The sequence below is a fragment of the Kogia breviceps genome, chromosome 3, assembly GCF_026419965.1.
Source record: "Kogia breviceps isolate mKogBre1 chromosome 3, mKogBre1 haplotype 1, whole genome shotgun sequence".
Lineage (NCBI taxonomy): Eukaryota > Metazoa > Chordata > Mammalia > Artiodactyla > Physeteridae > Kogia > Kogia breviceps.
In genome coordinates, this window is record NC_081312.1 from 103,185,196 (window position 1) to 103,211,706 (window position 26,511).

Below are 26,511 nucleotides of genomic sequence, written 5' to 3' on the forward strand. Positions count from 1 at the left end.
CTCAGGAATGACAGGCTATTATGAGTGGGGCTTCTTTCTTTGGCAGTGCTTCCTGAAGAAGGGGAACTTTTAGCATATTTTAAGAGTGTGATGAACAATTTTAACGGAAAACAAAAGATCCATGAAGACCGGGATCTTCTGTATCTTGTTTACCTTTGCAACCTTAATGCCTAGGTGAGATCCTGATATGTAACAGGAGGTGTTCAATACATTTTTTGAATACACGCATACATGAATGAGTGAATTAAAAGGATGATTGATCACTGGAAGCTGCGAGAAATGATCACATGAAAGGCTTAGAGGTGTTACAGCAAGGTGGTTATGTAGTGTAGCAGAGAGATTTGTTTAGAGGTAGAGAAAGGACTAAATTGGAAAAAGAAGGAAAAGCACAGACAACTAAAAGGGGTCTTGGAGCACAAGCCAAATTGTTGATACTGGATATGGAAACCCAACTGAAATTTCTAAATGAGAGCAATGTGATTTTAATAAAATTCCAAGATGATGCTTGTAAGTGAATGTAGTACAATAGAGAAATGATAGAAACATATCTTTTATATTATTACTCTAATAGTTGGCTTTGTGACACTCCATCATGCAAAACAAACTACAAATACATTTGGTTCTGGTTCTGATACCTTGCCTATGAGATTTGCCTTTCTGACGGTCCTGGGTTTTCCTACTGAAAACCTTGTAGGCCTCAGTCTTCTGATACTGCTCCAGTTCCTTCATGTAACGCTCCTTATCTCTGTCTGCTTCATCAAGGTAGCGCTGGGAAAGAAATATGGAATTATTTTCAAGAAATAGGTCTTACTGAGGTAAAATACCAATGAACTCTTTGAAGAAAGCAAAGGATAATTAGCACATGGAAAGAAAAGTACAAGTGGGATAAGCTTTGAGAATTAAAAAAAAAAGTCACGTGAATAGAATAAAATATAATCTCTGAGTTATAAAAGAAATAGGTGATTCTAACTTTTTATTTTTATTTTTTTATTTTTTTGCGGTACGCGGGCTTCTCACTGTTGTGGCCTCTACCGTTGCGGAGCACAGGCTCCGGACGCGCAGGCTCAGAGGCCATGGCTCACGGGCCCAGCCGCTCCGCGGCATGTGGGATCTTCCCAGACCGGGACACGAACCCGTATCCCCTGCATCGGCAGGCGGACTCTCAACCACTGCGCCACCAGGGAAGCCCAATTCTAACTTTTTAGACTACTGCCTTTCTTAACTTATTGAAAACAAGTTCTATTGAGGTCATTCTCATAAAAAATTCACAAGAAGATTATAGTTCTTCTACTAATCCTATAGATAGGACTACACATGGCCCTAGAGTCCTCAAGAAGACTGAACACCACAGAGGCACACTTAATCTTCCCAGGGGAAAGGATGGAATATTACTTTGTTTCTTTATCCCCAACCCACTCTGAGGAGATGATCTCATACATCAATTGGCCTTTAAGAGCCAGAAGAGTGGAGATACAAGGAACATAAAAAAGAATGACCTCACCCTACGGACCTAAAATGGACTACTATGAGATAGCCTGTATCTACATGCTTTGTGCTATTAATTATTTAAACAAAGTTCATTGATCTACTAAGAAATTTTGTTTAATGCCTTGTACTTTTCATTCATCATTAGGTTTAAGAAATAAAGTATAAAAATACTCTTCTAAATGAACACAAACAAGAGTTAGAAACTATGTTAAAAGTCTTGTCCTACACAAGACCCAGATGTAGGGGTCAAATGGCCAAATCTGGGACAATTTAAGTATCAAAATACTCAAGTATAGTAATAATTTATAAACCATTGGGAAAAAAAGAAATTCATATGCCTATGCCAATTGTAAATAAATAACAGGTACATAAATGGAGGGAGGAAGAGGGCTCTTGCTTAGATTAGAATGCCAAAGGCCAACTGGCAAATGTGGAGGGAATGCTAGAGTTGGAAAATCATTTTGCAACCATCATGGTAAATATTAGATCAGGCAAAAGTTATTAATGAATGCTAAATCTAGGGGGAAATTTTGATATGGAACAGACTATTTGAATGTTCTTAAAATGTCTCTGCACAGACTACTTATTAATTATAAGGGACAGTAAAAAACTTCAGTGAGTGAGCAAAATTAACATTACCAATGACGAATAAAAGACATTGTGTGCCTGCATATGTGATACCCTAAGAAGGACCAATGTCCACCTATGCAGTATTCTGACCAAGAATGCGTAACCTCAATCTAATCATGAGGAAACATCAGACAAATATAAAATGAAGAATGTTCTGTTGAAAGTAAACAAAAAGGAGGGAGAGGAAGAGGGAGAGACGATATTCCTAAAAAAATATCAATGTCATAAAAGACAAAGAAAGGCTATGGAAAGATCCCAGATTAAAGGAATCTAGAGATTTGACTACTAAACTCAGAGCCTGACCCCTGACTGGAATCTGAACTGGAGGGGGAAAATGTTACAGAGGAATGATGTTAGGTCAACTGACAAAACTGTAATATAGATGGTAAGTTAGATAAAAGTATTGTGTTAATATAAAATTATGAGGTTGTTAACTAAACTGTGGTTAAGTGAGAGAACATGTCTATTCTTAGGAAATTCACACTGAAATATTTAAGGATAAAGGGCTATGATGTATGTAACTTATTTCAAATAATTCAGAAAAAAATTGTGTGTGTGTGTGAGTGTGTGTGTGTGTGTGTGTGTGTGTGTGAGAGAGAGAGAGAGAGAGAGAGAGAGAGAGAGAGAGAGAGAGAGAGAGAGAGAGAGAAAAGAGAGACCACATGCCCAATCCTGCCCAGGAGAGTATGAGCGCATGTGCAAAAAGAGAAAATGTGTTAATAATAGGTCAATCTGGGTAAGGGTATTTGGGTGTTCTTTGTATTACTCTATGTTTGTAACTTTTTGTACATTTGAAAAATTATTTTCAAATAAAAATTTAAGAACAAAAACAAACACAAAAACCCTTGACCTGCCTAACTAGTTAGTTATCACTGTTGATTATCCCTGGAGATGACTTTTGCTTTTTTCCTTATATACTTCTGTACTGTCTGAAAAAATTTTAAATGATGAGCATGTATTAATTTTGAAATAAAAAAAATTAAACAGAAAAGAGTAACTACTATGTACAGCTCATAATCCATTTATACACTACAGCTAAAACAATGGATGATATACTCTGTTTTCTATTAGCTTGCTACCACAGACACAGAGCTTCAAGTTGCAACTCAATCTGATCTCTTTGAAATTTTTTGAATTCAGTTAATTCCCAAGAGTATTTCAATTTGGTTTTAGTTTGTTTGGAATCCTTTTTAAAGAGTGTAAGACATAAGAGAAATATAGACATATATCAGATACTGAAAATGCTGGGAACTTTTAACCCCTCCGACAATCCCTACCATCACACCACTTTTGTGGCATCTCAACCAGTTTGTGGCTAACTTGTCTTTAATTCCTCTCAAATCTAACAAATGGATTTGTTTCAGTTTGGCAATAGGGTTAGTTTCTGTCTTGGAGGAAAGAGAATTCAAATAGTTCTTGCTTTATTTTTCATAGTAGGTTAAATTTGCCAGAACTCCAGTTTAAAAAGTTTATTAAAGCAGTAAAATCTTTTTCTTAAACAAAATTCTTATGTGACCATCAGAATTTTATCAAAAGACCTTTTCTCATTTAACTCATGACTTTTCATTTAACTTGGTAGAATAAACCATGCTGATAGATTTCTTAATATTGAACTACTTTTTACAAAAATCTTATATGAACTCTCAGCATATAAAGCAAATAAAAGTGGAGCTGCTTTGGTTCAGGGATCGTGATCTTAGAGTCCCTCCTGCTCACGTCCCTGCAGCAGACCCTGAAAGAGTATAAAAACCACTGTGGAGAAAAGAGCTATGAAAGACCCTGCTATTCTGGTCTCCTAGGCCCGTGACAAAATTGAAGAATCAACAGTCCATTCTCTTTGCTTTTCTGACAAAAGTTATTTTTGAGATATAATCAAAACCAAGCAAAGGATCAGGAATAGGAACAATTACCTGTTTTTCCTCTGGAGGAAGTTTACTCCATTCATTGCCTAACATCCTTGTAATTTCTGGAAATGGGACTTCTGGTCTTTTTGCTCGAAGCTGTTCTCGACGCTCGTTCATGAACCGAACATATCCTGTAAGGGGGGATTTGGGTGCATTGCTGTCTCGAAGAGGTTTCTTCCTCTTTCTTCCTTTGGACCAACCTCCTCGTTTACTTCTTTGCTACAAAACAAGAAAAAAAAAAAAAAAACCAAACCAAGTTACAACAACAAAAATATCCCCAAATAACACAATAATCAATACCAACAAACAAAACAGGATTAATAACTGCATTTTGCTACAATTAAGGCCCTGGATATTCAAAGCTCTCCAAACCTGTTATAGGTACAAATGGCTGCAATGCAGTTTTCAAGAAGGGACTCCAGATGGTTCACCTGCAGACCTTTTTATGTACCATACTACACAATGTTACACTAAGGGGCTATTTTAGTGCTAATCCCAACAGATAAGAATAAGAGGTACCATGATCACATAAGCTCTGGCCTTCATATGCACTTAACAATCCTGACTCCTGACAGGGGAATATTCTAAATGAGAAATGCAGGACATATACAGCACTGTGCCAGGGAAGCAGACATTGCTACAGTAGATCAGAACAACATGCTGTCACATGCACTGGGCAAAAGAAGAGACAAGTTGTAGTACTAGGATTAAAACCATTCATGAAGGGTGTTTCTCATTGATATCATTCAAAGACCAGTTTATTTCCCACAGCAGATAGTACTATAGATTTTAAAATTAATATCTAAGACTTAGAAAAATTTCAGCAACTATAATATATCCAAAATGAATACTAGTTCTTTGGCTTGCTGGTTTATTTCTTAAGATGTTTATTTTATAAAGGCAGAGGTCTTTATATGTTATTAGTTAAATCAAAAGACAAAATCGCCCCCCAAAAAGTTTAAAGGACTGAAGTACCACTACTGTTTTACCACAGCCTTTTTCTTTGTCCTTTTAAACAGGATGCAAGGTACTTTTGCTTCATAATTTTACAAATACACATAGCCTATCAGTTAATAAAGTTTTATGGATACAAGCATTTTTATTTCAGAGAAGAGAAAGATAAGCCAAATGGAACAAAAATATCTAAATATTAATTACCATACTGCACTCCTCGAAATATATATAAAATGGTACAATAATTCAGCATTGGGCAAATGGTGTATTTGGTATCATTTTTTTTGTTTTTCTTCTTGGTTTTGTTTTGTAAACCTAGTAACATTTAACATTAAAGCTAGCTACTAAGGGGGCTTCCCTGGTGGTGCAGTGGTTGAGAGTCCGCCTGCCAATGCAGGGAACACAGGTTCGTGCCCCGGTCTGGGAAGATCCCACATGCCACGGAGCAGCTGGGCCCGTGAGCCTGCACGTCCGGAGCCTGTGCTCCGCAACAGGAGAGGCCACAACAGTGAGAGACCCACATATCGCAAAAAAAAAAAAAAAAAAAAAAAAAGAAAAGAAAAAAAAGTTACTAAGTATTTAAGATGTTTAAGAAGCTTTAAGCATTCGTCATAATCTTTAAGAATGCCAACATAAAAACAATCAGCTCTTTCAAAATAAGAACAAAGACAAAAGTCAATGGTGGTACACTTTTATAGATTAAAAAAAAAAAAGAGTACCTTAAAACATAGACAATGTTATCAGTCATTTGTGAGGAACACTGAAAGTCCAACAAGGGCATGATGGCCCAGGTCCATACAGAACCTCTGTGTGAATTAGAAAAAGATACCCCCTATGGGACAATGAATGACTTGGTAAGTCTGTGAACCCTTTGGGCACATATGATTCCATGCTGCAGGGTTTGGTGAGCAGAGTGTGGTCTTGAGTAAGGGCATGCAGACTCCTCATTAATTACTTAAAAAAAATTTTTTATTTATTTAATTTATTTATTTTTGGCTGTGTTGGATCTTCACTGCTGCATGTGGGCTTTCTCTAGTTGTGGTGAGTGGGGGCTACTCTTTGTTGCGGTGCGTGGGCTTCTCATTGTGGTGGCTTCTCTTGTTGCAGAGCATGGGCTCTAGGCGCACGGGCTCAGTAGTTGTGGCTTGCAGGCTCTAGAGCATAGACTCAGTAGTTAGATAGCCCGTGGCTCATGGGCTTAGTTGCATCATGTGGGATCTTCCCAGAGCAGGGCTAGAACCCATGCCCCCTGCATTGGCAGGCAGATTCTTAACCACTGCACCACCAGGGAAGCCCTAATTACTTATTTAATTAAATCATGCAACTCATTCAGTAAGCATTTGTTGAGCATCTAATCTGATGCAGGTATAAATTTTCTAGGTAGGGGAAAAAGAAGAGTCTACTTGTCTCTGTATCATTAAAACCATTAATATGGTTCTATGTGAAACAAGAAATATAAAACAGAATATTCTGCAGAATGTAAGGAGGCCAGAGGATGAACACCTTGATCAACTCCCTTGCTGACTGCTTCTTCAGATGTCTCAGAGACCAGTAACAGGAGGAGATGCTTCAGCTTACCTCATCTTCGTGCCTCTGTTCATTGCCTTCTGCTGTATTTGAAGACTCATTCTGAAGCAACTGACCTTGGGAGAGGTCCTCAACAAATTCTGGATTATTTGTGGATGATGAGGCTCCACTACTATATGGAACCTCTGGGTGGGTTATCCTGAAGAACGATAGGCAGAGTGGAAAAGTTCAGTATCAACAGCATCAAAATCTCCTACTTACCAAGGTTCAAGACAAATTTCACTGCCAGCAAAATCACATGCCAGCCCTTGAATTAATTCCCCCACCTCATTCTGTATAAATGTAAACAATGTCTCCATAGCAATTATAGAGCATTTTAAAAAAGGTTTCAGTGCTTGATTGGATCAGGTTAGTTCCATGAAGCAATCTCCTACTAAAAACAACTATAATCTCTCCCCCACAAATTACCTCTCTCCTCAACGTAGACTTTACATTTTAGTTCTGAGCATGCAACTTTTATATGCTAGTTTCATGTGTCTCCTTTTCATGTAATAAAAGGAAAATACTATTAATGGAAAAGAACAGGAATGGGAGTTGAAGAGGCAGTTTGCCCCCCTATCACAAAAGAAAGCGTTCTTTAAGGGCATAAGAAATATCTCTTACAGTACATTCCATAGGCTACTCCTTCTTGGATTATAGTGTTTATTGACAATGAGATCATCTAAGAACAATATTATCAAGTTCAGTAAGTTCAGATATAAATGTTAATAAATCAGAGATATACATTTTCTGTTCCTATCATTCTGTTCCAGATGAGTCAGCAAACCAGATCTCATCCTTCTGAAAAATGGACATGAGAAGGTACAGATGCGGTTGGATCTTAGACTGAGTTATACCCTATCGCATTTAAATAAAGGAATGGAAATAAAAGTAACACCATGCGCTAGGGAGTTTGGGGTTTGGGGCAGGTAGTGGGGAAGGTGGAAGAGGATGTACAAGAGAGTAATATTCAGTCATTATTCTGGAAGAATGTATACTCCATAGGGTTACAGAAAATACTTACAATGCAATATAAGTACTGAAACAGAGGTCTGTAAAATGTGCCATAAAGGTACAGTAGAGGGGATGATGAATTTTATATGTATGGAGAGAATGTTAAGAAAGATTTTACAGAGGAGGTCTTAAAAGATGAAGAGGCATTCATCAGGTAAACAACATTATCACAGGTAGAAAGAACAGGGTATAATAGGAGAAAGGGAAACTTTTCAGGAGGCTACTGCAATAGACTAAGTGAGAGACAAGGGCAGACAGGAGAATAGGGGAGACAAAGCTAAGAGATAATTAAGAGGTAGAATGACAGATCGAATATAAATAGTGAGGGAAAAAGAAGAGTCAAAGGTAATTCTGAGGTTTCTAGATTGGGTGATAATGTACTATTAACCAATGTAACAACTGGAATGTGTGTGTGTGTGTGTGTGTGTGTGTGTGTGTGTGTGTGTGTGTGTGTGTGTAAGAAAGACAGATGAGAAAATGCTAAGTTTGAAACACTCATGGCATAATTAGGTGGAGCTGTCCCACCGACAACTGGAAACGTGCCCTGAGAGAACAGAAGTGAAGAAAAGGCAGGAGATATTTTGGGAGGCATCAGCTCATGGAAATAATGGGAAGTGCTAGATATTCTCCAGAAAGACAATGAGAAGAAAAGTCAGGATAGAACTCTGTTGGAACAACATTTTAGGAGCAAGTGTTAGACGAGCTGGGAAAGACTAAGGAGGGCATTAAGAAATCTAGGAGAGAATACTGTTACAGAGGCCAAGGCAGGAAGACTTTTGAGAAGGGGTTATTACACAAGCAAAAAGTTGCAGATGTCACATAAGATAGGCTAAAAAGTATCTGCTAAATCTGAAGATCTGAAGGACTTCAGCTGTACTCCCTATACTTCAAGGGAGTATAGTTTTAGTGGAGTTATGGGAATAAAAAACAGATTACAGTGGACTGAGAAAAGAATGAAAGTAGATTCAGACTGTCCTTGAAAGGACAGAAATTTTATTTTTCTGAACACTTCTATAAAAAATAGAGGATTATAATTAGGAGGTTCCTACATTTTTGAGGTCCTGTGCAAAAGGGTAGATAGGAGAAGTTATTAACTCAATGCTAATTATGTTCTCTGAACAGTTGCCATTAGAGATCCAGTTTGATCTTGGCAGCTTTGTTTTTCAAATATTTCAATCATTTTGGATGTCTTACAATGTCTTTTCTTTCACTGTCATTCTTCATTTCAACTGTGCCATCAATTTTTTTTTAAACATCTTTATTGGAGTATAACTGTTTTACAATAGTGTGTTAGTTTCTCCTTTACAACAAAGTGAATCAGTTATACATATACATATGTTCCCATATGTGCCATCAATTTTTAAGTTACTAACTCTTGCACATTCTTATTTCAGTAAAATATGAAAACTAGGTTTAGGAAAGAGTACCAATCCTGTGAATCCCTTGACTGAAATGGATAGGAATCAGAGGGAGGGGTCAAAAGCAGCAAATGCCTTAGAGATGACAAGTTGAATAAAGACTGGAAAAAAAAAAAAAGGCTCCTTTGTTCCAATGAATGAATTGTCCATGCTCTTAGCTAAAGCCAACAACCCTTCCATTTGTGCCCTGGATCCCACACCCTCTAGCCTACTCAAAAACAAGTTTCAGCAATTCTGCCATCTCTGGCATCACCAATTCTTTCCTCTCTACTAGATTAGCCTAATCAGCAAACAAATGTGGCATTATTACTCTTATCTGGAAACAAAACAAAAAACACACTTTCTTGATTCCACTTCATTTTTCGCCTTTCCTTTATGGACCTGACCTGAGGGTGGTATGTTCCAAGATCCCCAGTATACTGAACCCCGTTTTCTGTTCTGTCTTCCACCACAAATTTAATGCCTTTTCTATCTTAACTAAGCACTTATCATGCACTGTGCCCATAACTCTTGCAGTTTGAGATGTGATAGCAAAACTAGCACAAATTTCTTTTTCCTTCTTCACGATTTCGCAGATAGAAGATTCATTCTCACCATAGATCTAAGCAACCTCAGCATATTACTACTTTTTTTTTTTTTTTTCTTTCCTTATTAAGTCATTTCACCTTTTCACTTAAAGGAAGCACATTAGGGCTTCTCTTTGGCATATCTGAATTGCCAGCATCACTACTCTTGCGCTTTTGGGCCATTATTAAGTAAAATTAGAGTTACCGGAACACAAGCACTAGGATACTATGACAGTCCATCTGATAACAGGCAGCTACCAAGTGACTAACAGGTGGGATATGCTGGACAGAGCAATGATTCATGTCCCAGGCAGGACATGGTGGGATGGTGCAAGATTTTATCGTACTATTCAGAGTGGCGGGCACTTTAAAACTTATAAATTGTTTATTTCTGAAATTTTCCATTTAATATTTTCCAACCATGGCTGACCGTGGCAGGTAACAGAAGCCATGGACAGTGAAACCATGGATAAGGGGGTACTTACTGACTTCAATTGTTTATAGTGGAAAGAATTGTTTATAGTTATTGACTTCAATTGGTCTCCCTTCATTCTTTCTTAAACCCAACCCAAAGGAGATAAGTGTTCAAAATTCTTGTCAAGGTCACCAATGACCTCCATGCTAAATCCAATGTCATTTCTCAGACCTCATCTTACCGGATCTTGCAGAAGTATTTGACACAATTCATCTCTTCTCCTTCCTTGAAATATATTTTTTACCTGGTTTTCAGGACCCTGCACTCCTCTGGTTTTTCTGATACCTTTTCAGGTACCCCCTTGAGTCTTCTTTGCTGACTCTTCCTCTCCTCCCTGACTTGTAAATGCTGGAGTATCCCCGAGTTCAAGTGTCAGGTCTCTTCTCTTTTCTACCTACACAGTGCTCATTCGTTTGGTGATCTCAACCACTCTCACAGCCTTAAATATCAGCTCTAATATGTTGATTGACTCCCAAGTGTCTCCTTTTAGTGTAGACAGCCCCTAACTTTAGAGTCCTGTATCAAGCTGCCTATTTGACGTCTCTGCTTGGATAGCTAATAAGCATCTCTATTTTAAATTCTCTAAAACCGAGCTCCTAAAATTCCCTCCTCCACTTGCTCAGTTTTCCCCATCTAATTTAATGGCAATTCCATCCCTTCAGTTGCTTAAGCCAAAAATTTGGAGCTGTCTTTAACTGCTTTTTTCTCCCTTCTCACATCTCATCTGGTCTTTCAGGCAAATCCTGTTTGGCTTACCTTCAAAATATATCTAGAATTCTATACTTCTCAACACCCCCCATTCCTATTATCTTTGAAACCCACTCCAGTGAGGTTTTTGTCCCTACTACTCTGCCAAAAATACTCTTGTCAAAGTCACTAGTGAAGTTCTTTGAGTCATCATCTCTCACTTGAATTATTTTAGAACCGCAACTGGTCTCCTTGCTTCAGCCCCTGCTCCCTTCACTCTATTCTCTATATAACAGCCACAGGGATACTATTTTAAAATGTCAGATCATATCATTCCACTCAAAATCTCCCCATGCTTTCCCACCTCACTCAGAGTAACAGTTAAAGTGCTTACTCTGACCCATAAGATCCTAACGATCTAATCCCTTGCTACTCAAAGTACCGGCCTTATACCAGCAGCACTGGCATCATTTGGGAACTTATTAGAATGTAGAATCTCTGGCCCTAACTCAGATTTTCTGACTCAGTGTTTGCATTTTAATAAGATGTCTAGGCAATTCATAAGTGCACTGAATTCTGCGAAACACTGATGGAGCCTATTACCCCTCCCCCTGGTATACTCTGCTCCAGTCACACTGGCCTCTTGGCTATTTCTAAAAGGCAGAAACACTCCTACCTCAAGGCTTCCCCACTCATTGCTCCCTCTGCCTAGAATAATCTTCCCCTATAACTGTAGGCTATTAGCTAATTTACTTCCTTCAGGTTTTTATTCAAGTCACTTGTAAAGCCTTTCTGGGCCATCTTATCTAAGATGGCACCCCAAGTCCTTCCTGTCCCTCTTCCTTACTTTATTTTTTAATCCATAGTTCTTATTAATGTAGTATGCATTTTACTTATTTATCCTGTCTATTGTCTGACTTCTCCAGTAGAATTTAAGCTCTATAGGGGTTGGGATTTTTGTCCATCTTGGTTATTGCTTAATGTCTAGTGCCTAGAATGGTGCCTGGCATATAGCAGACACTCAGAACATTTTTATTGTACAAGTTGGACTCGGCAAGTAGGCAGCTTTTAGAAAAGTTTTAGAGAACAGTTTCATCTGAATAAAGTCAGAAGGCAGATATTAATGAGTTAAGAAAGAATGTCAGGGAAGGAAACAATTATAAAGTATAGTCTGTTTTTACAGAGCTCTAAGGAATATTAAAATAATTCATCTTAGGGATTAGCTAGCACTTCAATCTATTAGTGAATACATTTCTTCTTTGGCAAGTAATGTCTAATAGAAAAGATAAAAATTCAAGTGGAACAGAGATTTTCAGTGGAAGAGGGACTACCGCTATTAGCCCTTTTCTATATTTCTTTATATATCTGTCCAAAAATACCAAAGAAAGGAGTTGGAGTTGGGGGGGCGGGGTAGGTTGGAAGGAACAGAAGTCAGCTAGAGCTCCTGGGCATCTTGAATAAAGAACCATAACTAAAAATCTAATCTTAAAACAACAACAAGGGCTTCCCTGGTGGCGCAGTGGTTGAGAATCCGCCTGCCGATGCAGGAGACACGGGTTCGTGCCCTGTTCCGGGAAGATCCCACATGCCGCGGAGCAACTGAGCCCGTGAGCCATGGCCGCTGAGCCTGTGCGTCCGGAGCCTGTGCTCCGCAACGGGAGAGGCCACAACAGTGAGAGGCCCGCATACCGCAAAAAAAAAAAAAAAAAAAAAAAAAAACCAACAACAAAAAACCCTGATGTTTGGGGGGAAATTATTTTAATATCTGTGGCAATTCAGACAGAAAATGAATTTGATTTTCGAAGCTAGCCTTGTGGCAAGTATTTCCTTAACGGTGACTATGTAATTCTCTTAACTGGGAGTCACTGATGTTTCCTAGATCCCACAGTACTGCTGTTCCAGTTCACAGGAACCAGAGCATTGCAAATGACAGTTGAATACAGATATCAAATCAGTTTACAATGGCTCTCATTCTCTTTGCAAAGCATAACAAACGTACCTTCTATTTTTGATATAAAACTGCCTCTTTAGCACCTCATATGTTGTTAGAAGCTGTTCTGAAGCCTAGGCAGAGGCCCAGTGTCCCAAAGCAGCTGCTTACCCAGTTGTAGCCAGATCATTACTCTCCTTGGAGCCATCTTCATCTGCAAAAAGGGGAGGCAAGGTGGAACCAGTCATCAAGGTTTCCATCTCTCTGAAAGGAAGACAGAATAAAAAAAAATTTAATGGCTTAATTATTTCCAGTTCAAGTTGCATTAATTTAAGAGCCAGGCTTCCTTAACTTTATCACATCAGCAGCAGAATAGAAACTGACCTAAATATTTATTTTCTTGACTTGGACACATCAATTTGAACTTTATGGTTAATGGGCTTTTAACCCTGGTCTTATCAACTGACCAGACTAAAAACAGATTTTAACAACCAGGACACAGTTTGGAAAATTCCTTTTTGTTCATTCAGAATATCTTCAAAAGTATTCTTCATTTCCAGTAAAAACTGTTAAGCAGAGTAACTCAGAAGCACTGCAACCCTGAGTAAGTTATTCAGCCTCTTTGAGATACAATTTCACCATCTTAGACACAGACAAAATTGCTGACTTAACCCATAGGGTTATTGTGAAGGATCAAACTGAAAGTGCTTCATAAACAGAGAAAGGCTAAGATGGTAAGTGCTTTGAGTATTATTATATAAAGAAAGGTATTGTTATTACAGCATTATGAGTTCTTAACCCCAGATGAATGAATCATCCTTAGATTAAATGGTGACAATCTGAGTCCTCCAAAAGGAAATAATGCAAAGGAAGTAGAGGATGGAAGGCATACTGATGTGGTTCAAAATGAAAGAAACCACACTTCCAGGTCAGAAATATGCTCCACATCACCAGGATGACCAACAGTGGAAATAGCATGCACCTGGGCACAGGAAATAACTAAGCCTAATTGAAGAAAGCAAATAAATTAGAAGAACCTGAGGTTATCAGAATGAAAGGATAAAAGGACAAAGTGACAAAGAGAGTAATTTCGTTTAGCATATCACTACAAAGAAAGATTTTTCACTTTCAAGGCTTACTACCAGGGGCTTCACCCCATATAGCTAAAAGCAGAAGCCTTCCATACACCATGAAAATGATATTCAAACAAAATATTCAATAGTGACCCTAAACATCAGCCACTTAAGCAGAACTGCAAACCACTCAAGAAAAAAAGTGCCTCAATCAACTGGGAGAATTGAGGAACAGATTATGAAAATTCACTCAGGAGCTCCCTCAGCAGTTATTTCAGGTGCTGCTGCTAAGGAGACCTAGTGAAATAGAAATTAAAAGAAAAGCACAGCAGCCTAAGCAGAGCTAGGATTCATCCCACTGAGATGGAAATACGAAGAAAATGTAGATGACAGTGATGCCATATTCTAAAATGTTCAATATAATAATTTACTTACAAAATGATAACAGTGATGATTTATTTCTTATTCTTACTTATTTTCTTGTTTTCACTTCTTTGTTACTTAGCAGACCAAATTCCATAAATAGCTTACTGTGGAAGAAATGCATCTTTGTATATTCACCACCCATTATAGGTGGGAGAGCATGGAAGGCAGAGAGGAACTTCCCACTCAACCACAGAGTGTGGAGTTTATTCCACATGCAGGGATACTTGCTAACTTTTCAATTCCTTCAAGAGAGGGGGGTTTACAAGGGGCTCTAACAAATACTGCAAAATTCCATTCTAGATGTTTTCTAGGATAATCTTGACACAAGTGCACTTATGTTTTACTTCACATTATGCACAGAACAGATTAGAGCCCAGACTTTAAGGGCTGCTAACATCACCTTACACCAATATTCATTTTATCAAAAGAAAATTAATCAATTAGATGCCATATAATATAATTATAAGCCACAAGCAAACATTCAAATAGCCAGGTATATATCCACAAACCTTAAAAGGACTCATTTAATTGGCTTCTTTCTAAAAGTCTCCTTAGAAGTAAAGGACTTTTTGAGAGCCTCAAGCTTCAGCATCGGAAGCCCTTGGCATCCCACCTATACCTCAAAAGAAGATATATTACCTGGTGGGGGACAAATGAAGTGTCTTTTCATTCACTATACCAACATGATCCTCTTAGACTGTTTCCCAGGTATCTTTAGTCATTTCTGAAATATGGGGAGGCAGCTGGACAACACAACCTTAACAACATATAAACAGATCATATAAACAAAGGAAGTTCAGAGAACACATTTCTTGTTGTTGTTGTTTTTTCCTCTTAAGTGTGTTTTACTCAATCCATATGGCTTCAGATATATTTTCTCTGGTGTTACTGAGTAGTCAGGTCCCTAAGAAATGAGTAATAAAGTGGGTGGAAGGTTAAGGGGCCAAAATCAACAAAAGAAGGAAATGAGGAAAAAGTCCAGTGAAACTCAAAGACCTCTAAACTAGTTGGGAAAATAAAATGATTTGCAAGAATTGGCTGGGATCCTGCAAGAATCTGCTTTCATATGGTTCATGAGGGGGTGATTCAAACTGAATCACAGCTACCAAGCCACTGACTGCCAAAAGCCCTTCAGTGTAGCATCTGTGCCTGATAATGTCCCAGTACAGAGGTCACACTAAACTCTGAAATTCTATGCAAAGCACTTAAGAAATGTAATGAATGCTGCTCTGGAAGGGGAAAGAAGAGATATATGTACAAAGGCAAGGCAATATACAAGTTTGGTTTTCCACTGCAGTTTATAGAAACAGGTATATCATGCAGATGTTTTCTCGCAGAAGGGATTCACCCAGTGAAGGCTTCCACCTGGAGGTAAGTGGTATTACCTTGGGGCTTACACTTTGAGCCAAGGTCTGGGCTGTAACTTTGGAAATTCAAAAATCCCCTCTAACACTAATCGTTCACTGAAAACACTGATGTATAAAACAGAGTGCCAATTTAAGATATTTTAATAATAATTATAAAAATTGTAATAAAAATTATATCAAGCCACTAATCATAATCAGAACATTTCTTTGGTCAATATAGGGCCAGAATAAAGGCACTCAGGTGTAGCTTAAGAAATGTTCATCAACTAAGATTGTTCTAGTAACCTTTCCCAACAAAAGGGATGACCTCACCAACGAGACTATTTTATTCCAAATGTGTTCAACCGTGCTGAAAGTATAATTTGTACTTCTGTTTTCTGGGATTGGCTCTTTTCAGGTACCCTTTCCCCACTTTACATATGTTAATCCCACTTCATTAAGCCCTCTCATGGAGATGCACCATATTCCTTCCCTACCACACCATCCCCAACAGTACACCTCAGAGTTGAGAGGTAGGATTCTGCCCTCATTTTTCCGTACTACAACCTTTATGGAAAATTTCCAGTTCCTTCAAAAGTCATGTTAATTGGCTATACCAATCTCTGATCATTACCTCCTATCATTTCACTTCTTCTTTTTTTTTTATCATTTCACTTCTACAACTGACCTTTAACCACACAAACCTCTATTTGTTGACTCTTGATTTTCCCTTCTCTGTCTAGCTTAGATTCTGTGGCTGCATTTCAAATATTTTTTTTGCCAACACTCTGTCTCACTTATTTCACTAAGCATAATACCCTCTAGGTCCATCAATGTTGTTGCAAGTGGCAAAATTCCATTTTTTTTAAAGACTGAGTAATATTCCATTGTATATATATAGCACATCTTCTTTATCCATTCATTTGTTGATGGACACTTAGGATGCTTGACTATTATAAATAACGCTGCTATGAATGTTGGGGTGCATATATCTTTTCAAATTAGTGTTTTTGTTTTCTTCAAATAAATACCCATGAGTGGAACTCCGGGATTGTATGGTAGTTCTGCTTTTAATTTTTGAGAAAACTCCATACTGTTTTCCATTGTGACTATTCCAATTTACATTCCTACCAACAAAGTGCTAGGGTTCTCTTTTCTCCACATCCTTGTCAACATTTATTATTTCTTGTCTTTTTGACGATAGCCATTCTGACAGATGTGAGATGATATCTCACTGTGGTTTTGATTTGCCTTTCCCTGATGATTAGTGACATTGAGAATCTTTTCATGTGTCTGTTGGCCATCTGTATGTCTTCTTTGGAAAAATGCTTATTTAGGTTCTCTGCTCATTTCTAAATTGGGCTGGTTTTTTTTTTTTTTTTTTTGATATTGAGTTGTATGAGTTCTTTCTATATTTTGGATATTAACCCCTTAACAAACATCATTTGCAGATCTCTTCTTCCATTCAGTAGGCTGCCTTTTCATTTTGTTGATGGTTTTCTTTCCCACACAAAAGCTTTTAAGTTTGATTAGGTCCCATCTGTTTATTTTTGGTTTTGTCTCCCTTGACTGAGGAGAAAGATCCAAAAAAAAAAAAAAAAATCACTAAGACCAATGTCAAAGAGCCTGCTGTCTATGTTTTCTTCTAGGAGTTTTATAGCTTCAGGTCTTACATTTAGTTCTTTAATCCATTTGAGTTTATTATTGTATATGGTGTGAAAAAATGTTCTAATTTCATTCTTTTACATGTAGCTGTCCAGTTTCCCCAAACCACTTATTGAAGAGCCTGTCTTTTCCCCATTGTATATTCTTGCTTCCTTTGTCACAGATTAATTTACCATATGTGTGTGGGTTTATTTCTGGGCTCTCTATTCTGTTCCATTGATCTATGTGTCTGTGTTTGTGCCAGTACCATATTGATTACTGTAGCTTTGTAGTATAGTCTGAAGTCAGGCAGCATGATACCTCCAGCTTTGTTCTTTTTTCTCAAGATTGCTTTGGCTGTTCAGGGTCTTTTGTGGTTCCATATAAGTTTTAGGATTATTTGTTCTAGTTCTGTTACAAATGTCATGGGTATTTTGATAGGAATTGTATTAAATCTGTAGACTGCTTTGGGCAGTATGGTCATTTTATAATATTAATCCTTCCAATGTATGAACATGGAATATCTTTCCATTTATTTGTATCATCTTCAGTTTCCTTCATGAATGTCTTTACAGTTTTCGGAATACAGGTGTTTCACCTCCTTGGTTAAATTTATTCCTAGGTATTTTATTCTTTTTCATGCAATTGTACATGGTATTATTTTCTTGATTTCTCTTTCTGAAGTTCATTATTAATGTAAAGAAATGCAACAGATTTCTGTATATTAATATTGTATCCTGCACTTGACTGAATTTATTAGTTCTAATATTTTTTTGGTGGGGTTGTTAGGGTTTTCTATATATAGAGTCATGTCATCTGCAAATAGTGACAGTTTTACTTCTTCCTTTCCAATTTGGATGCCTTTTCTTTTTCTTGTCTGATTTCTGTGGCTAGGACTTCCAATATAAATTAAATAGAAATGGTGAGAGTGGGCATCCTTGTCATGTTCCTGATCTTAGAGGAAAAGCTTTCAACATTTCAACACTGAGTATGATACTAGCTGTGGATTTGTCATAAGTGGCCTTTATTATGTTGAGGTATGTTCCCTCTATACCCACTTGTTGAGAGTTTTTAATCATGAATTTTGTCAAATGCTTTTACTGCATCTTTAAGATGATCATGATTATCCTCCATTTTGTTAATATGGTGTAACATATTGATTGATTTGTGAATAGTGAACCATCCCTGCACCCCTGAAATAAATCTCACTTGATCATGATGTATAATCCTTTTTACATATTGTTGATTCAGTTTGCTAGTATTTTGTTGAGGATTTTTCCATCTATGTTCATCAGGGATACTGGCCTGTATTTTTCTTTTTTTGTAGTGTCTCTGTCTGGTTTGGGTATCAGGGTAATGCTGGCCTTGTAGAATGAGTTAGGGAGTGTTCCCTCCCCTTCAATTTTTTGGAATAGTTTGGATAGACATTAACTCTTCTTTAAATGTTTTGTAGACTTCCCCTGTGAAGCCATCTGGTCCTGGACTTTTAATTGTTGGGAGTTTTAAATTACTGATTCAATTTCAATACTAGTGATTGGTCTGTTCAGATTTTCTACTTCTTCCTGATTCAGTCTTGGAAGAGTGTATGTTTGTATGAATTTATCCATTTCTTTGAGGTTGTCCAATTTGTCACTGTATAGCTGTTCATAGTATTCTCCTAGGGTTGTTTGTATTTCTGTAATATCAATTGTAACTTCTACTCTTTTATTTCTAATTTTGTTTATTTGGGCCCACTTTCTTTTGTGCTTAATGAGTCTGGCTAAAGGTTTATCAGTTTTGTCTATCTTTTCAAAAAGCCAGATCTCAGTTTCATTGATCTTTTCTATTGTTCTTTGTTTTGTTTTGTCATTTTGGTATTTTCATTATGATCTTTTTTGTTTCCTTCCTTCTGCTGACTTTGGGCTTTGTTCTTCTTTTTCTAATTCCTTTAGGTGGAAAGTTAGGTTGTTTGTTTGAGATTTTTCTTGTTTCTTGAGGTAGGCCTTGAATTGCTATAAACTTGATGCTTAGAAATGCTTTTGGTGCATCCCACAGATTTTAGAAAGTTGTATTTATATTTTCATTTGTCTCAAGGTATTTTCTAATTTCCTCTTTGATTTCTTCATTGACCCATTGGTTTTTTTGGTAGCATGTGGCTTAGTCTTCTCCTGTGCAGAGGGTCAGTACCACTAACACCCATGTTGTTCAACTGTATATAAAATTTAATTGCTTTTCTATATACTAGCAATGAACAAGGGAAATTTGAAATTAAAAACACATTACCATTTATATTAGCACCCCCCCAAATGAAATACTTAGGTATAAATCTAACAATATTTTACAAGATCTCTATGAGGAAAACTACAAAACTCAGATGAAAGATATCAAAGAAGGACAAAATAAATGGAAAAATATTCCACGTTCATGGGTAGGAAGACTCAATATTGTCAAGATGTCAGTTCTTCCCAGTTTGAGCTTTACATTCAACTCAATCCCAATAAAAATACCAGCAAGTAATTTTGTAGATATCAATAAACTGATTCTAAAGTTTATATGGAGAGGCAAGAGACTCAGAATAGCCAAGTCAATATTGAAGAGAACAACAAAGCTGAAGGACTGACACTACCCAACTTCAAGACTTCCTATTAAGCTACAATAATCAAAACAGTGTGTACTTGGGAAAGAAAAGACAAATAAATTATTGAAACAGAATAGAGATCCTAGCTAGAAACAAACCTATATAAATACAGTCAACTGATCTTTGACAAAGGAGCAAAGGCAAAACAATGAAATAAAGATAGTCTTTCAACAAATGGTGCTGGAACAACTGGATATCCATATGCAAAACAAACAAACAAAAACAACTTGAAACAGACCTTACACCCTTCACAAATATTAACTCAAAACGCATCATAAACCTAAATTTAAAATTTAAATTTTAAAACTATAAAGTGCTTAGAAGACAACATAGGAGAAAAATCTAGATGACTTTGGGTATGACAATGACTTTTTAGATATAACACCAAAGGCACAATCTGTGAAAGAATTGATAAGCTGGATTTCATTAAAATGAAAAACTTTTGCTCTGTGAAAGACAATGTCAAGAGAATGAGAAGACAAGCTGTAGATGTGAAAAAAGTATTTGCCGAAGATACATCTGTTAAAGAAATTTATCCAAAATATACACAGAACTCCTAAAATTCATCAATAAGGAAATGAACGACCCAATTAAAATATGGGCCAAAGACCTGAACAGACTCCTCAACAGTGCATATGTACAGATGACAAATAGCATATGAAAAGATGTTTAATATCATATGTCAATCAGGAATTGAAAATTAAAACAATTGAGATACCACTACACATCTATTAGAACAGTTAAAATGCAAAACACTGTCAACACCAAATACTGGCTGGGATATGGAGCAAGAGATCTTATTCATTACTGGTAGAAATGAATGCAAAATGGTACAGCCACTAAAGAAGACCATTTGGTAGTTTCTTACAAAACTACTCATACTCTTACCAGCAGCTGGGTTCTTTGGTATTTATCCAAAGGAATTAAAAAGTTATGTCCATACAAAAACCTGCACATGGATGTTTATAGCAGCTTTATTTATAATGTCAAAATTTGGACACAACTGAGACATCCTTCAATAGGTGGGTGGATAAACAAACTGTGGTACACCCAGATAACGGAATACTATTCAGTGCTGAAAAGAAGTAAGTTACCAAGCCAAGAAAGAACATGGAGAAAACTTAAATGTATAATACAAAGAGAAAAAAGCCAATATGAAAAGGCTACATAGTGTATGATTCCAATATCACTACATTCCAGATAAGGTAAAACTATGGAGACAGTAAAAAGATGAATGACTGGGAGGGGTTGGGGGGGAGGCAGGAGTGAAAAGGCAGAACATAGAGAATTTTTAGGGCTGTGAAATTATTCTGCATGACACTAGAATAATAGATATATGTCATATATTTGTCAAATCCCATAGAAGGTACAATATCAAGAGTGAACCCTAATGTAAACTATGGAATTGGGTAATGATTATGTGTCAATGTAGGCTCATTAACTATAACATATGTACCACTCTGGTAGGGGATGTTGAGTGGGGCAGGTTGTACACATATGGGAACATGGAGTATATGGGAACTCTGTACTTTCTGCTTAATTTTGCTGTGAACCTAAAACTTCTCTAAAATAAAGTTTATTAATTTAGAAATTAATTTAATATAATTATACAATTTATTGTAAGATAGCCCTGACGGTGAGGAATAAATACAACTGATTTTTATATGCATGCAATTTAACAGGAGCAAGTGAAAGAAAAAGGCTTACTATAGAACCATCAACCAGCTGTGAACATTTAGCTAAGAGCATTAAGCAGGCTGTGGGCATTAATCAATATGTTTTACAGAGGGAATAAGAACACTGGCTAATCCCCAGGCAGTTAACTGGGGTTCATTAAGAACACTCTAACTGTAGGTTTTGATAAGGGAGATGAGGGGGCAAAAGATAAGCCTAGGTAATTTGGTGGTAATTAAGTACTTACTTTTTGGGGGATGGGTAGGATTGGGGAGATAATTAGAGTTTAAGGCTTAGGGTTGTTTCAGTACCTAAGAAGGGCACAGAGGTGTGTGTTTGGCTGGGTGTTGGATGGAGTGAACAGAAAATGTGGCTCTCTGTTCCTAGAATCTAAAGCCCAGGCTCCTGTAACCATGACTACTGTTAATTTTAAAAAATGTAGTAGGCTAGTCTAAGAACTAAATAATAGAGAAACTGATTCATTCATTCAACAAGTATTTATTGGGTATCTAACACTGTAGCCACTTTATATGTACTGGGGATATAGCAGCAATCAAAACAGGCAAAAGTCCCCACCCTTACTGAGCTCAGTATAATGGGATACAGACAAAAAACAAGATAAAATAAGTAAAATGAATAATGTTACATAGTGATAAGTACAAAGAAAAAAAGAGAGCAAGGAAAGAGCCCCGGAAGAGTTCAAGGGAAGAGGGTCTAGAATTTTAAATAGAGGCCAGCAAAGGCTTTACTGAGGTAACCTTTGGTGAAAGACCTAAAGGAGATGAAGAGCTGTGCACATGTGTGAGGACAGAGTAGTACAGGCAGGGAGAACACATGCAAGGTGTACACTTGGTATGATTGAAGGAGGCAGCAAATCTGGCTGGATTGAAATAGGGGCAAAAATAGTAGATAATGCTGACTGCTATAGGGGACCAGACCATATATGGCTTTGTAAATCATAGTAAAGAGTGGCCTTTACCCTGAGATGCAAAGCCACTAGAACATTTTGAGTAGATAAGGCATGGAATCAATCATTTTTATAAGATCACCATGCCTGCAGTTTTGAGAACAGAATGAAGGGTGAAGAGGGTCAAGGGTAGAAGTAAGGAGATCACTTAGGAATCTATTGCAGTAATCCATCTGAAAGTTGATGGTGGATTGGATCAACAGTGGTAGTAGTGGAGGTGATGAGAAGTGGTCAGAGTCTTGATATATTTTGAAGGTAAAGCCAATTTCTCAGTTCAAAATAACTAGAAAAAAAATTAGGAGTAGAATCTAACTGTGGCCTGCATATATTTTAACTGTAGTTTTATAACCTGTTTAGTGATAAAGCTATACTGACAATATATTACTTCCAATTTTTTGTAGTTAAATATAGTGGGGTTTTGGGGGCCATAAAGGAAATAATCCAGACTCTTTTTAAGGCAAATGCTTGTAGAATTTATATTTGAACAACGAACATTTGCTGAGTACCTTTACGTGTGACTAAGATCGTGCCTGGTGTCAAGTGGTGTGTGCTGTTATTCTCCTTGGTCTAGAGACACTGTTCTCAGACAACAATGATAAGTGGGAAGAAGAGGCCAGGGTTAGAAACAAACATAAATCTTCTATTGTTGTTTATGAGTTTTTGAAGTGAGAGTTTTGCAAACTTTTGAGTTAGGTATTTTCTAAAAAATATAGACGTACTAGATCATCAAAAGAAACTGGGCACAGTTTAGATTTCTTTTGAGATAGTTTGATCCCTGTACATGCATTTTGTTCTTCTCAGTGGAATCTTGATGGAGAATTGTTACCATCAGGACACAAAATATGTTGTGGAAAAAAAAAAAAACAACAACCCTGAACATCTAGACATAGTGTTTTGTATCAGGTTAAAGCACTGTGATAACACAGAGAAAATAAGAAACATTTCCTCTGCCAAAGCAGATTTGTCACTTTACAAGCAGGGTGTTGCTTTTTGAGGTCACAGTCCACATATTTGGCTTTTTCATGGTGACTGTTGGTCCCAAGTTGCCCTTCCTACACAGCCTATTCAAGCACTGCTTTTATTATTAGTAAATAGAAAACTGCCCAAGTAAGATACTCCTGGACCAGTGCCAGAAATAAGAGTTAAAGTAATCCAATATGGCTTCCCTGGTGGTGCAGTGGTTGAGAGTCCACCTGCCAATGCAGGGGACACGGGTTCGTGCCCCGGTCCGGGAAGATCCCACATGCCGTGGAGTGGCTGGGTCCGTGAGCTATGGCCGCTGAGCCTGCATGTCCGGAGCCTGTGCTCCACAACGGGAGAGGCCACAACATTGAGAGGCCCGCGTACCATACACACAAAAAAATAAATAAAAAAAATAAAGTAATCCAATAAAATTTGGGAGTACTTCCTTAGTGTAGAGTACTTTCCCAAACAATTTCCTGGGACACTGGGGTACTATGAAACAGTAAAAGGTAGGTATGTATGAGGCAGGGGAGGAGAGGTGAGACAGGGGAACTTCCTACTCCATTTAGGAAGCCACGTGATATATATTTTTTCACTCACTTCTTAGTGATTCTCATGGAGGTTATATCAGAAAAGAGGAATTTTATGTTTACCAAGAGGGAAATGAATTTTGAAAAAGCAATGCTTTTCACAGTTTACTACATGTCACTGTGTTAGGCATCAAAGACACAGAGGTAATTAAGATTAAGAAGAAATTCTTGCCCTTTAGAGTTCGTAACCTATTGGGGCACAGAAGGGCAAACAGTAAAAAAAAATTGCAAAGGCTGTAGCAGCTGATGTGTGTAAAGTTACTTACTTACTTATTTATCTATTTAAATATATGAGAAAACAGGGAAGAAATACAGATGAATTAAATAGACAGGGTGACCAGCTAATATAACTGCTAATGATCGCAGTGAATTCACAGAGCATTCTAGATCTGAAGGAAACAGAAACTACTAACTGAGTAAAACCTGAGAAGGAACACTTAGCTCAGGGTACGTACATGTTTAGAATCCAGACTCATATTAAGGAGGCAGATAATATTCATTTTTAGTTCTTAAACAAAATTATTCAAGCCTGGAGTCCGAGAAAGGTATATATGAGAAAGCAGAAGCAACAAAGGTCTCTAGTATCTTGACCCAAACAAAAACTTAATAGTTAACAGTTCTAGGGCAAGGGTCCTTACTGGTTCAAGGAACATTGCTCCTCTATTTTCTTACGTTTTACACTGCTTTCTTTAGCTCAAACTTACAGCTGTGAAACAACACTGCAAAGAAGAGATGGAAAGGATGTTATTTTCTGCTACAGTCAATAATTCCCAAAGCTTTTACCCTTCCAAATCTGAAGAATACTAAAAGTAAAAGATGATGTTTAAGGAAAGTCAGAGATCACTTATAAAAACTATAGTGTAATAAAAGGAAATAGATCCCATCAAAGATTCTTCATTTTAATCAAGTTTATTTTAATCAATCAATTTAATTTAATACAAAGTAAATTCTCTTCCTAGGGAGAATTCCTAAAAGAAAAAACAGAGAGCTTTGGGTAGTAAGGAAGTTTTCTTTAGTCAAAAGTTGAAGACAACAACAACAACAAAACAACAAAAAAACATTAGCTGCAGTGACTCAAAGGTAGTTAATGGAATAATAAAGTGAAATTCACAGTTTTCCTCACAAAACAAATAGGCACAACTGCAGTTTAACAAAACAGTTTAAACTGAAAGAGAGAATATTTAAAACTCAGATTTTGCTATATTTTGCTTTTGAAATTCACACTTTTCCCTACAAAACAAATAGGAACAGTTGCAGTTTAACAGAGCAGTTTAATGAAAGAGACAAAACTTAAAACTCAGAATTATTTTGCTATATTTTGCTTTTGAATCCTAAAGCTGATAATGCTCAGGACTTCAGAAAGTAAATCAAATAGCCACAGAATTCAAACTTGACACATTTAAAGCTCTAGAAGACCAGTTTCCCAGGAACATTTTTCCTTTAAATACCCTACCCAGTATGAAAAGGCTTCGCCCTTCTTACGGCAATTCCAATCAAGTGCTTAGATGTTATCTTCCTGGTTTACAAGCTACTGATTTTGTTTCCGTTGTTTCTAGGTGAAACAAAAACAAGTTTAAAACCAAGTTTAAAAACAGACGAATGGATAAAGAAGATGTGGTACATATACACAATGGAATATGACTCAACCATAAAAAGGAATGAAATTGGGTCATTTGTAGAGACGTTGATGGATGTAGAGACTGCCATACAGAGTGAAGTAAGTCAGAAAGAGAAAAACAAATATCATTTATTAATGCATATATGTGGAATCTAGGAAAATGGTACAGATGAACCAGTTTGCAGGGCAGAAATAGAGACACAGATGTAGAGAAGAAATGTATGGACACCAAGGGGGGAAAGTTGTGGTGGGATGAATTGGGAGACTGGGACTGAAATGTATACACTAATATGTATAAAATGGATAATGAATAAGAACCTGCTGTATAAAAAAATAAATAAAATAAAAATAAAAAAAGAAAAGAACAATAGTAAAAAAACAACCATATATTAGCAGTAACTAACTGAGGAGTAACCAGACTAAATCATCTCAAGATTCTTGGTGTCTGAGTGTATTTACTAAAATCTGACAAAATTTGTATTTCCAGAGTTGCCTATTGCTGTTGAAAGGCTCACCTAGTCCAGTAAGGCAGGACTATGTCCCATGGAATAAGAATTTGCAGAATGATTTGTTTTGCTCTTCTTTCTATGTTAAATGCATTCATTCGCCTGCGGTAGAAAGTACTTCTGCGGAGAATAGAAATTCACTACAGGACCAAGTAAAGGCATTACGTGATTTCTGCTTTCAATACCCTGATATGTAAAATGGTGCTAATAATACCTTCTCTACTTAACTCAAAAAGATATTGTGAGGAGCAAATAAATATTTCTTTATGTTATCTGCAAACAATAAAGTAATGTAAAAGCTATTTTTGCTAATTATGATACAAAGTTTTCAATGAAATATTTATGAGAAAGTATATTACACATATTGTGATACACTATATTAACAAATTGAAGAATAAAAACCATATGATCATCTCAATAGATGCAGAAAAAGCTTTTGACAAAATTCAACAACG

General features: G+C 36.9%; 1 protein-coding gene across 2 annotated transcripts in view; it reads right to left on the minus strand.

The window, feature by feature from the left end:
- Window positions 1-26,511, minus strand: part of HMG20A (high mobility group 20A) — a 67,700-nt gene that overhangs the window by 14,110 nt on the left and 27,079 nt on the right. For both annotated transcript variants that reach the window (XM_059058932.2, XM_059058933.2), the window contains exons 2-5: window positions 12,804-12,896; window positions 6,555-6,702; window positions 4,029-4,241; window positions 636-768 (exon numbers count right to left, since the gene is read on the minus strand). In XM_059058932.2, the coding sequence (XP_058914915.1) occupies window positions 636-768; window positions 4,029-4,241; window positions 6,555-6,702; window positions 12,804-12,892 (583 nt within the window). In that variant the 5' untranslated portion in view covers window positions 12,893-12,896. The remainder of the gene's footprint in view (window positions 1-635; window positions 769-4,028; window positions 4,242-6,554; window positions 6,703-12,803; window positions 12,897-26,511) is intronic.